This window comes from Felis catus, chromosome F1 (genome assembly GCF_018350175.1).
Source record: "Felis catus isolate Fca126 chromosome F1, F.catus_Fca126_mat1.0, whole genome shotgun sequence".
Classification (NCBI taxonomy): Eukaryota; Metazoa; Chordata; class Mammalia; order Carnivora; family Felidae; genus Felis; species Felis catus.
The window spans coordinates 32,447,562-32,461,174 of NC_058384.1; the positions used below are offsets into that span (position 1 = coordinate 32,447,562).

At 43.2% G+C, this 13,613-nt stretch overlaps 1 protein-coding gene across 18 annotated transcripts in view; it reads right to left on the reverse strand.

Moving 5' to 3' along the window:
- The window catches only part of HHAT (hedgehog acyltransferase), a 318,442-nt gene that overhangs the window by 168,904 nt on the left and 135,925 nt on the right, over positions 1-13,613 (reverse strand). For all 18 annotated transcript variants that reach the window (XM_023247996.2, XM_045049167.1, XM_045049166.1 and 15 more), the window contains one exon: positions 13,445-13,595. In XM_023247996.2, the coding sequence (XP_023103764.2) occupies positions 13,445-13,595 (151 nt within the window). The remainder of the gene's footprint in view (positions 1-13,444; positions 13,596-13,613) is intronic.

The following is a 13,613-nucleotide window of genomic DNA, read 5'->3' on the forward strand; positions in this document are numbered from 1 at the left end:
TAGACTCTGTGACTGTGCATGCTTTTGCTAGTTTTGTTCACTACTCTGTCCCTAGCACCAAGCACACTTTCTGACATATAGCAGGCCCTCAGCAAATACTTGGTGGATCAATGAATGAAAAGATGGTGGGAGAGCCAGAACTTCTCCTGAAGCAGAGGTGTGGACGAGTACATTCCTGAGAGACAAGTCACACAAGAGGGTATCCAGGAACACAAGGAATGAGGTGGGAATTCTGGCCTAGAGAGTGTCTATAACAGACAAGTAAGAGAAACAGTTCAGGGTCAGCTGGGACTAAAGGAAGTAGAGGCTGGATGAGACAGAAAAGGTGTGCCCGCGAGCTCTGAAGCTGAAGCCAGATGGACAGTTAGTAAGTTTCTGAGGGTAGACCGTACATGTGAAATGGTACAGGCTACTGAGGAGCAGAGATTCTAATGCAGTCCAAGTGGAAAGGAATGGGGGTGCCAAGTACCATCATATTTCCTGTCTCTCGATATGGCTACTGCAGAACGGCTAGGGCCATCATTAACCTTTGATAACTAAAATTCCTGATGTTGGTCCCCTGCAGTAAGCTCCACAGAGTTGCCTGTGTGAGAAGCAGCTGTATCACAAATCAACAGCTGTCGGTCAGAGTGTTTGCCTAGGCAACTTTTGACTTGGTGCTCAATTTTGCCTCCTGAGCTTGTGTTCTGTCCGTGGGATCTGTAATACGCAGGCCAGGTCTCTCCCAGGTCCTCATTCACTAGGTGTCAGCACTCATGGCAGGTGGCTGCACCTCACTGTGCACCAGATGAACTTCTAACATGCTGCACAGCTTACATTTTAAGTCAGCTCACCATAAACACACACATAATTAACACCTGCATGGTTCAGTAACAACCAGAACATGAACCTTATTTACCTATAAAGAAAAAACCAAATTCTCACTTCACCCCAGCAGGTAGGCATCATTAGCCCATTAACAGAGAAATTGAGACTCGAAGCTTATTAAGCAATTTGACCATGGTCAAAGATCTAAAAAAGGAAATTAAGTGACCCCAGATCTGTTGGATTCCAAAGCTCACACTCTATTCTCTGTACTATTGTATTCTCTTAGTTTTTAAATAAATTGCTATAAAATGTTGCTCTATTTTCTCCAACAACTTTATGTCAATGGTCACCTACTTCTATTTTTTAAAAAAAAAACAACTTATTTCTCATCTCTCTATTTCTCATTTCTCTTTATTTTCAAGGAATTAGTATAAATTTATTTTTCGTAGTGTCCATTGACTCTACAATATTTATAACTTTAGAGACATGACAGTTTAAACCTAATTACCTGTAAAATGCTTAAAAAATAAATAAATAAAGCAAATATTGGGTATATTAAGCAATGTTATTAAGAGATTACATGGTGTTATCCCAGCTCTACCACGAATCTCTTTGACCAAATCATTTAACATTTCTGGGCTTTTATCTTCCCCACCAATAAAATGGAGACAGTAAAATTAACACCCTCCCTGACTAACGCACTGAACAAATGAGACAACAGATCTAGAAACGTGTATGAATGCTGAAGTGCTATACAGGCTCAGTGATGGTCATGCCTGTCCTGGAATACACTACTTGTGAGCATTAAATCCCTGAGAGACTCCCTCGTTCGGCTCTGCATCCATAAATTGGTGGCTGGCACATAGTAGGTGCTCAATACTCACTGAACAAACAGAATTTGGACTTTTATATGTAATCTATCAAGGTGGTGTTTATAATTTATTTAAATAGCCCATAAGTGGAAGACGAAAAATAAAAAGAACCTAAACCATCTGAGAATCAAACATGAAGATACAGAGTAGTTTGGGGGAAGGTCATACTTTAAGACACTCTGCTCAGTGAGATGCTGATAAAACTTGCACTGGAAAAGCAGATATACTTTTTCGCTATGGCTGCTGCTGGGCACCTCTACCAACTGCTCAGCGGTCAGAGCACAGAGCCATCAGTCATGGCTTTAAGCCCCGGTAGGCCAGGTGGCTTGGCACAGAGACCGCCCCCACACTGATAATCCTCTCACAAATGCTGGTCTCTCATTATGGAGAGAAGGGCTCTGGACAACCATTCCCGATACCCACAAAACATCTGATTTTGGAACAGCATGTTTGAGTTGCATAGATGAGAAACTCCTACATGTGTGGATTCTTGAGGACAGCTCCTGTACCTACTCGGCGTCGTGCTGGAACAGTGCTGCGTCCCTTGTGCCAAGGCTCCATTAGAAAGTGCTTTGATAGATGGGAGAGAATTTCTCTCCTCACTTCATCTCACACCCTCCCGTCTCCTCTGACTCTTCAGCTGGGAGATCCTCAGGACACTAAGGATTTTCCCAGATTACAAGAGCCAGCCCTAACCCTCCTCTTTTGCCATTCCTGGAGACAAGGATCACAGCCAAACCCCAAACGTAACTCAAGTTAAGGTCTCCATCAAACCCAGGAGAGGTGCTGGCAATTTCTTGGCTTTACTGACAGGACTTGAGTGACCAACGACCTTGAGGAAGAAAAGCACACAGACCACATTTTAGTTGCTAATGATATTGAGTCAAAGGCAAAATTCTGCCAGACAATATTGCTGTCAAATAGGAAATGAAACACAGAAAACAGAACATACAAAACCAGCCCCTCCGATTTCTCTAAGGACCAGTCTCATGGGACTGTGCGACCACACAACTATTTAAAGGAAATACACCCTGTCTCAAATACATGCATCTCACTCTGTTGAAAAAACTCACTTGAGAAGTCATGAGGAACCTAAAATTTCAGCCCTCAGGTTTTACAGTAAAATGACAGACTGCAAGAAGGACACCTAACCCCTCCTGCAACAAGAAAAAGTAGTCTGTGAAATATACTGCTGTGACAATTACTGCCACCAATTATATCCGTTGCCAACTAGACAAGTAATATTATTACATGCAAATTTACATCATGATGGCAATGTGTCATAAGAGGACTTGGGCTACTGCCACTACCAAGCCTCTGTGAGCCCACTTACCTCAGTCCCCTGATACAGCCCTGCTCCCCACTCCCAGCTAAAGAACCAGGGCCGTAATAACACAGGAAGCAGCCTCGCCTTAGTGCCACTCGCTCGCTCACTCACTAATCAGAACCCAACTGGCACTTGTAGGCTACCTGCATTGTATATCTTAATTAACTTCTTAGCAAATCTTCTAGCAATATACTGCAGCTAGCAACATTTCCCACAAATGTAATGACTCCCTGTATCTATCATCTCTGCTTCAACAGGAAGGTCACAGGCGCTGCTTTCCTGAAGTCTGGTGGGCTGAGTCTCCCATGTAAATAGTCTCACTGGGAACTACCTCCCTGCAACGGGGCAGCCCTCCGTAATCCAAGAAGGTTATCTGCAGATCACAGTCAGCTCCCAGGAGAGGTTGGGCATTCCTTCCTAACTCGGCAGAGTCCCTCATCTTTGGGCTTCTCACACACAAGGAGCAACTCTAGGGGAACAGAAGGAAGAGGGCCGAAAAGGGGAGAAGTCCACATGTAGGAAAACAAGTTGGAGAACAAATGTCTTCTGGGGACAACAAATGGTGGTGGGGTGGGAGATTCATTTTTCCTAGGTTTTTGTGACTACAGACCAGTGGCCTCTCCATCTGGTTTGTATGCCTCTAAGTCTACCTTATCAAATTGCTTGTTCTTTATCAAAAAGCCACCCTCCAGGCCCCTCCATACTTGGACTGGTTGAGCTCATCCTACCTCTGTCCCTCTGTGGCCCCATCCCCTAGGGACATCACCAAAAGCTCCCGCTGAAGTTCTCCTAGGACCCAGTCCCTGTGACCCATGTGAATACTCAGATATACTTACAGCCACTCGTGGCCATTATTCAGGTAGCCTAGAGTCATGGCAAATCAGGGAGGAGGAGTCCTTAGGATTCACCTAGCCCAGTCCAGCGCCTCCTAAATTTTAATGCATATACAATGTCCCCAGGAGATCTTGTTAAAAAGTGGATTCTGATTCGGTAGGTCTTGAGGTGGGACCCAGGATCCTGCATTTCTAACAAGCTCCCAGGAGAGTCTGACGCTGCAGTTCCTCAGACCATAATTGGAATAGCAAGGATCTAAGGCAAGGCTCTTGCTAAATACAGGCATTTCCTATATTAAAGTAAAGTATCATATAAAAAGTAAGTAAGGAATGGTAGTCTCCATTCCCCATAAGCTAGACACAATGACTGTATTAACAAGTATAAATATGTGTTACGATACATGAACTTCACACAAAGTACCACAGAGCAGAGGAATGCGCAATCCCCTGCTGGGTGGGAGAGGAGCACAGCTCAACAGAAAAGGCAACACTGAAGCTGGCACTGAACTGTAGAGCGAGCGGCGTCTTGTCTGGAATAAGGAGGAGGAGGACTGTGAGCTCTACAGCACCAGGAGGCCAGCACCAAGGTCATGGGAGTCTGTGGGTGAACCGGGTGGGCTAGACCGAGGAACAAAGACTAGTCTTGTACTGCTGTAATATAAGGTGAGTGATAAGAACTTGAAATAGTAGGTTGGAGCCAGGTTTGCATGTCATACTTAAGGATAAAACACTATTTTCAAGCATGACAGGCAGAGAATTAGTCTTAACTTTTACCCTGAAAGCTAATTATAGTTCACAGTACTTAATAGAAGACAGAGTATCCATCTTGTTCAGCAGGTAAGCAGTTGGACCATATCAGAACCTTTTGTTAGCATTTCTAGAGAAAAGCCTTTGAATGTCTACTACAGTCAGGTGGATCAAAATTAAGGTGCCGGGTTTTGAACCTGTAGCTATAGCAGACTAAAATCTCAGGATTTACAAAGTGATGACACCAAACGTTTTTGCCTTTCTGCTTGGTGTAATAGGAAAAGGAAATCTACTCACTCGTGGTGCTAATTGCATGAATTTTCACATACTCCTCTATAAGCACATGCATTTATGCATCTAAACCTTTCTTACTAAAACGATTAGGGTTTAGATTTTAATACAGCAAGAATGTGCTACCTGCATGATCTTGGACACCTGACTTACCACTCTGGGTCTCAGACAGTGATGGTAACACCTAACTCCTTACTCAACTATACTGTTATAAGACTAAATTCATACAGGTAATTTTTAAAAACTAAAACAATGTATTCCGCTCCCAGCAATCCCTAGTTCCTTGTCCAAGCACTCACAAATTCAGAACTACATCTAAGTGAATCAGATCTTAGAGTATTTTTCTCTGTATTAGAGAAAGAATAGCCCCCTCTACCTACAAGAGTTGGGCCATAAAGCTACCTGCCCTAGAGAAGAATATGTCAGAAGAGAAGATAGGAGGAGAAAGTAGAAAACCTACCTCTTGTGACACAGTGAACTGTGGGAAGACATGGAAGAGGACAGAAGACCTCAGAAACATGTCCTAAAAGGGAAGGTTATTATACAGGTGGAGGTAAAAACTCAAGCAGAGAAGCTCTGGCTTTCCTTTCTGGTCGGAGCTGACAGACCACCTCTACAGGATGCTCTCTACTTAGGCAGAGTGAAGGAAAGAGCCTTGCTGGCACTGCTGAGCCTCCTTCAGCAGTCTTACGGCAAGAAGAGACCCAGAAGTTCCTGTATTGAAGGTAGTAAGATATGGGCCAGTAAACCTGGCTTAGGTGGTTTAGGGATACCTGTGATGAATGGCAAGTGAGCCCATTGCAAAGAGTAGTGCACAGCCTGGCTGGGGCATGGCTGAGACTTAAAGGGGTGTGCCTAGTCAAGAAGAACTGAGGTGAGGCCACATCAGGAAGAGAGGAAGTCTGAGCCCTAACCACACCATGTGGACCAGCTTCCCCTCATTAGACCACATTCCTGGGATCAGATCAGACCCACTCTCCTCTGAGCCCAATTTAATGGGGGTTTTGCCCCCACCACTTCACTGAGACTGCTGTTGTCAAGGTCACCACGACATGACCTCTGTGGGAACCAACTCCAATGTCAATCTTCATTTTCCTTTACTACTTTAGGTTGGGATCTAAAGAGAAGACTAGACATGACAGAAAAAAGGAGCAATGAACTTAAAGATAAGCCAACAGAAAGTATCCAAATTGAAACACAAGGGGGGGGGGGAGATTTGGCGGGCAGGGTGGGGTGGGGCAAAAACCAGAACCAAGCATCAAAGAGCTGTGGGATAACATCAGACAGTCTGACACATGTGTCACTGGAGTCCCAGAAGGAAAAGAGAATGGTAGGAAAGAACTATTTGAAGAGATGATGTCCACGAATTTTCCAAAATTAATGAGCTAATAAACCATAGATCCGAGACCCTCAGAGAACTCCAAACAAAGTAAATACAAAGAAAAATACACCTAAGCACATCACAGTCAAACTTCTGACACTGAAGATAAAGAGAAAATCTTGAAAGCAGCCAAAGGAAAGAAAAGGCATAACGTAGAGAGGAGTTACATCAGGCTTCTTGTCAGAAACTATGCAAGCCAGAGATAATGGAGAGACATCTTTAAGATACTGGGGGGGGGGGGGGAACAGTCAACAAATAATTCTATATCCAGTAAAGATGCAAAATAAAGACATTTTCAGAAAAAAAGAGGTAAAAGTTCAGCCAGTAGACCAGAAGGCTAAGGAAGTTCTTCAGGTAGGAGGGAGCATAATGCCAAATGGAATATTTAGATCCAAACAAAGAAATTAATAGTACCAGATATGGGCTGGGGAGCGGAGGGAATGAGGAGTTATTACTTAATGGGTATGGGTTTTCTGTTGGGAAAAGTGATAAAGTTCTAGAGATGGATGGTGGTGGTGATTGCAGAATAATGTAAATGTACTTAATGTCACTAAACTGTATACTTAAAAATGGTTAAAATGGTAAACTTTATATTATGTATATGTTACCACAATAGATGGATGCATGGATAGATAGATAGATAGATAGATAGATAGATAGATAGATAGATAGATAGAGAAGTATGAAGGCGTTTAAAAAAATGAGACTTAAAAAGCACAACTCTCGAGGCGCCTGGGTGGCTCAGTTGGTTAAGTGTCTGACTTCAGCTCATGATCTCATAGTCCCTGAGTTCGAGCCCTGCATCGGGCTCTATACCGACAGGCTCTGAGCCTGGAGCCTGCTTCAGATTCTGTGTCTCCCTCTCTCTCTATCCCTCCCCCACTCACACTCTGTCTCTCAAAAAATGAATAAATGTTTACAATTTTTTTTAAAAAAACATAACTATCAAGATGGTAGCTTTAAATGCAACCAATACCAATAATTACATTAACTCTAAATGGTCTAAACACCCAATGTCAGAGATTGTCAATTTGGATAAAAAAGCAAAATCTAGCTCTATGCTGTCTACAAAAACCTCATTTGAATTATAATATTAAAAATAAAAAGATAAAAACATACCAAAAGAAAGCCAGAGTCAGGGCACCTAGCTGGCTCAGTCAGTTAAGCCTCCGACTTCAGCTCAGGTCCTGATCTTGCAATTTGTGAGTTCGAGCCCCATGTCAGACAGCTCAGAGCCTGAAGCTTGCTTCAGATTCTCTGTCTCCCTCACTCTCTGCCCCCCCCCCACTTGCTCACACACTTTCTCTCTCTCTCTCTCAAAAATAAACATTAAAAAAAATTTTTTTAAAGAAAAAGCTGGAATCACTATATTCATATCAGACAAATAAACCTCAGTCGCTTAAGCATCTGACTTCGGCTCAGGTCATAATCTCACGGTTCATGAGTTCGAGCTCCACATCAGGCTCTCTTCTGTCAGTGCAGAGCCTATTTGGGATCCTCTGTCCCTCTCTCTCTGCCCCTCCCCTGCTTGCTCTCTCTCTCTCAAAAATAAATATTTTTTTAAAAAAGAATACACTTATTTAAAAAAAAGAAAGAAAATCTGTGGGTTCGGTTATTCAAAATCCTCTTGGACATAATTTTCCCATTCCAGATGACACCTACGTAGCCCTGTTAGTTTCTTCAGGAGGCTCCAAAGGTTAGCCTTATTGCTTCCTTTTACATAAGCACCACTGATTGTGCATGATCAGGGTTTCACTCCTTCCCTGCCCATTGAGAACAGAGGACAGCTGGGGGGCACCTAGGTGGTTTAGACGGCTAAGCGTTTGACTTCGGCTCAGGTCATGATCTTGCAGTTCATGGGTTCGAACCCCACTTTGGGCTCTGTGCTGACAGCTCAGAGCCTGCAGCCTGCTTTGGATTCTGTGTCTCCCTCTCTCTCTCTCTGCCCCTCCCCTGTTCATGGTCTCTCTCTCTCTCTCTCTCTCTCTCTCTCTCTCTCTCTCTCTCTCAAAAATAAACGTTAAAAAAATTTTTTAAGAAAAGTGGACAGCCTCTACCTTATTCTCCTGTCCCTAAAACAATGAAGGTCCTTTAAATTTTTGTTTTGTTTTGTTTGGTGGTGGTGGCGGCAGTTGGTTGCTTTTTAGCCTCTAATGAAGAAAAATAGAAGAAATGTTTCCTTTACTCACCCCCGTTTTTTGCCAGACCCATTAAAGAAATATAAATTCCCTCTTGGATTCTAATGGAAAGTCATTCAATAGAGAAAAGATTGAAACATTCACATTTTAAAGAAAAGTTAAAGAACCTAGAATGCATGCTGTCAGAAGATGGGCCCAGAAAGAGCCTCGGTATAACAGAGGAAATGGGTAATATGGCCAAAGATGGCATTTTCTATGGCCAGAAATGCAGTTTGAATGGTAGGTTAACTACTGGAAATAAATTGTTAGACCCACACTTCACATGTAAGCCAATTTTTCTTTGATCTCTTCTTCAAGGGTGTGGGGGCAGGGGAGATCATGCATCTTTCACTCAGGAAATACCTGTTTGTTGAGTGACTACGATGTGTCAGGCACCATATTAGCTGACATCTCAGGCTCAGAGCTGGACTGGAGCCTTTCCTCAGCCAGTCCTGTCATTGCCCACTGCTTCCCCAGCCCGGCTTACCCACAGGCAGATTTCTCTGTCACCTCTGGCTTTGCTAGATTTTCAAGCACAATAAAACAAAAAACAAAAAACACGAAGAAGCTACCACTTTCCAAGGAACTACTAAGCCCTAGGCTCAGCCAACTGTCACATCCCCCCCTATGCGGCAAGTACTATTATTATGTCCGTTTTAGAAACGAAAAGCTAGCCCAGGGCATTTTCATTATTTGCCCAAGTCACAGAGCTAGTAAGCAGCAAGCCCTTGGTTAGCAGGCTGCCTCCAAAACAAAGTGACCTCTTATTAACAGCACCTGTTCCATCCTTCCCCCTTTGTGTTCGCGCTGCCCCTGCTGCCTGTCCAGCAGTGCTGACACACATGGTATATATATTTCACCAACTCCATGCTTCCATCTTGTCCTGAAACTTGAAGCCAGCTATGATTCAAAGGCAGGACTACCGTAAAGCCAGCAATTTGTATAGCTAGTTTTCATCATCTACCACAGGCCTTAACCAACTCTCCATCGAGGGACCTAAACTCTTCTATTGACCTAAAAGCTGATGCAATCAATTCCTCACTAAAAGAAGGGGCTCAGGCTCCTCCCCAGCCCCAGCCCAAAGATCTCCCCACATCTTAAGGTCTAGCAGTGCCCAAATTTCTATGGGATAAGCTGTGATACATGAGTTTGCCTACGAAGACCTGAGAGCATCATAATTCAAGAAAGGCAGAGGGCAAGCTGTGCGAGATGCCTGAGATAATTGAAATTGACCCATAACTCACCAGCCGCCATGGGAAATTCTATCACTTTGCACACTTTGCTTCCATAGCTAAAAATCAAATCAGGGGACATGATCAGACTTCTAATTTGAAACCTCAGACATGCAATGTCATCTTTAATGACTCCCGGCAAAAGATGCTCATTACAGATCTCAGCCTATCTAAATTAAAACATGAAACCTAAAAATTGAGCAGAAAATTCTCAATTTCTCAGGTCTAGATGGCCACAGAAAAGTCACAAGTGAGAATACACATACTCCTTAGGGTTTTGTTACGTCTGCAAATATCTGAGCAGGAATTATATGAAAGAAGGGAACTAGAAGGAAAAACAAAAACACTGAGTCCTAACTTTCAGGTATGGGCCATCTAAGTGAATAGCAATTTTTCATGACCAATTTAAACTAACTAGGATGTCAAGGAATGTTATCTCTCTGTTGATGGCCAATTTCATCTGTTCTATGACGTAGTGCTCAGATTCCTCTGATACAGTAGGCTGCTGGATTCAAGTCTTCTTTCACTGCTAAGTGAACTGAAATATGGTGCAATCAGTCAGCACGATTTTCAGGTGTGTAAGCTGCCTTTAAAACGGGAGGCTAAAAATTCATCTCTCATCATCAGCTCTAAACTTCACATTCAGTGTGGATTTTCTAGAAGGTCAGGTAGCCACTGGACATTTTGCTCAGCCTGTTTTTAAACCTCTTCCCTCCACTTCCTATCCACTCCGCCCCATGTGTCACCATATGAGTGGCTGCCACTGCCCAGAATAATCTGCATCACCAGCTTTCACATCTGTTCATAACTCAATTCTTCTCAGACCTGTATCCAGGAAGGGGAAGAAATTCCCTGTCTGCAGCAAGGCTTCAATAGAGGGCCCAGAAATATTAATGTAAAATTCGATGTAAACAGAAACTACAAATTCACAACTTTATTTTCCCTCAACGTGCATTTTACAGAGAAAGGTTAGAGAGTGGGGACCAGGCCCACTGTAGGGTTAGGCTACTAGAGCCTGAACACGAACATGACAAACTTCCTTTGAAAGGCAGAGGCACATCTGCAAAAAGGGAAGCTCTTTCATTCTTTTTTCAATTCGAAACTACTTCTTCTGAGCCTTACACTGTGAGTTATAGGGGCGCCTGGGTGGCTCAGTCGGTTGGGCGTGCGACTTCAGCTCAGGTCATGATCTCGCGGACCGTGAGTTCGAGCCCCACATCAGGCTCTGTGCTGACAGCTCAGAGCCTGGAGCCTGTTTCAGATTCTGTGTCTCCCTCTCTCTCTGACCCTCCCCTGTTCATGCTGTCTCTCCCTGTCTCAAAAATGAATAAACGTTAAAAAAAAAAAATTAAAAAAAAAAACTGTGAGTTATAGTACAGAGTTGACCTCCCTTCCTTTCTTAATGTGGAACAGTTATTGTATGGAAAGAATGAAGGCCGAGGTGTTTCTAAGTATAACTGGCAAACTGGAAAACTCTTCAGCAAACTAAAAAATGTGAAAGGGAAAATCTACACACCCATGTATGCCTAGAAAAAAGCCAGGATAAAAGTCTAGGTCACTCCCAGGAAAGACCATGTTTGTTATTTCATCACATGCTCTTGTAAACACTTCCTCCTAGGACCACATCACTCTGGGGGCTCACCCAGAGCCTCCACTCACAGTAACTTGTATTACTCTCTCACCTGTTTGTCTTAAAACTGGAACTGGGAGGGAGGAGAGAGTGTTTCAACAACATGGAGTCTACACGATTTGAGTTTAGTTCTAATCAAACATGACAAAGGTCTTGGCAGATAAGCTCTCTCTGCCTTTGTTGTGTATTTACAACAGAGGGTTTGGGACCAAAAAATAATTAACTGAAATAATAAAGGACAAGAAGACGCCTACTCTGAATGTGAAATAGAGTCAACAGTCTAAACTGCTTCTTGTGACAATCAATGGGGCAGAGATTTATGGACAAGGAGCCTAGAGCCAGCATGCCCAGGAGTCAGAGTTTTGTTTTTTTTTAATTTTTTTTTTAATGTTTATTTATTTTTGAGAGAGAGACAGAGTGTGAGTGGGGTAGGAGCAGAGAAAGAGAAGGAGACACAGAATTCGCAGCAGGCTCCAGGCTCTGAGCTGTCAGCACAGAGACTGATGCGGGACTTGAACTCACAAACCGTGAGATCATGACCTGAGCCGAAGTTGGACGCTCAACCGACAGCCACCCAGGCACCCCATTCAGTTTTTTAACATGCCAATCAAGATTGGAGAAGCTCTTTAGAAGAATATGCTTCCTAAGAAATGCATTAGGGCAGCATTCACAAAGAGGGAGAGCAATCATGCTAGGTGCACACCAGTCACTGATGATGTGACCCCAAATCATGCTGGGTCCCAACCCACTTATTCAGTACATTACTTTCACGTAGGTCAAAAGTTAACAGAGCCTCCCAACCAGGCTCACCTTTTAACCAAGAACTACTCCATGGCCCCCTGGCTAGAGAGAACCCCTTTTCTACCATTTTCCAACCCTGTCATTAAAACTGGGCAACCTATGATATTTGATGAACTAATTAAGAGCAAATCAAAGCAATTACTTAACATTACTTGCAATAACCACATGAAATTTCTAATCCCAATAAGCAAACTGAACCAATAACAACATGCATTTACAGAGGCTTAAAAAAAACTCAGCATCTATAATCAGTTATAATGGAAAACCAGGATGTTGCAGGCTATCTACCCCGTTTTTAAAAGCAACATCAGATATGGTAATATTCACTGAGCTCTTCCTCTACCCGGGCCCTGGTTCTTCTGCCTACAGAGATGAAAGACTGAAGGCGCCCTGTGAATGAACCAGAATGGAAACTGTGAGCAGGGCCAAGCCTAGGGTGAGGGAAATGGAGGTGCCTAAAAAGTGCTGATTCCCATGATTGCCCAAGTCCCCAGTCTGAGCTTTGTACCTTAGGTTTGCAATTGCAAAACCAAGCCCTGTCACATGTTACATACTAGAAGTGCTAAGAAACACACAGCAGCAAGCAAGCCCATCTGGAGAACAACAATAACAAACAGCAGGGGGGCTGAAGGATCTTTTGGAACAAAAGCTCCGGCCAACCATAAGTTCATGGGGCAAAATCAAGAAGAGTAAGAAAACTCGCAAAACACATCTGTCTATCCATGGGCACCAAGTACAGGAATAATAAAAGGGTAAAAGCTAACATTTGTAAACATCTGCTGTGTGCCAAATGCCTTAATTGCATTAGCTTATTTAATATTCAAAACAACTCTTGAATGTGGGCATTATTACCCTCACTATTATTATTACCATTTAAGAGAGAACTAAAACTTAAGAGAAATTTAGTAAATTGTCCCAGATCTGAGAGCTAGTAAATGCCAACAGGGACCTATGCTATTTTCCTAAGTCTGTTTTTTTTTTAATTGACACTCCCACATATACAGAGGTCATTTTCAAGGAAAACAGAGAGCAATAAAATGGTCAGTATCTTGTAGCATATCCCAAGCTATTAAGAAACCATTGAAACATAACCCTTTGTGCATCTGTACATAAACCTGGAGAGAAACTTTATTATTTCACCTATCTTCATAGCCTGACAGTATTTTTGAGTGGTTCAGAAAGCACAGATTGCCATCCTATTAGACAGATGAAGAAACCCAAGTGCCAACTGTGGTCTGAGTTGAGGGACAGAGAATGGACAGTGGCCCAAACCCTTTGAAGCTCGCCAAGCCATGGCTCCTCCCACTGGACATCCCCAAAGGGCTTTAATAAACCAAACTACTGACCTCCACATCCCCGTGAAACTGAACATGGTGCTCACACAGCGAGGGAGGGGTGGTGGTGTGAGTCCATCCAGGCGCATGAGCAGAGCTGGGACACCAAAGAGAACCAAGTACTTCAGATAGAAGAAGATCACTTGAGCCAATGCCAGTCCTCCTGAAAGACAGAGGGACC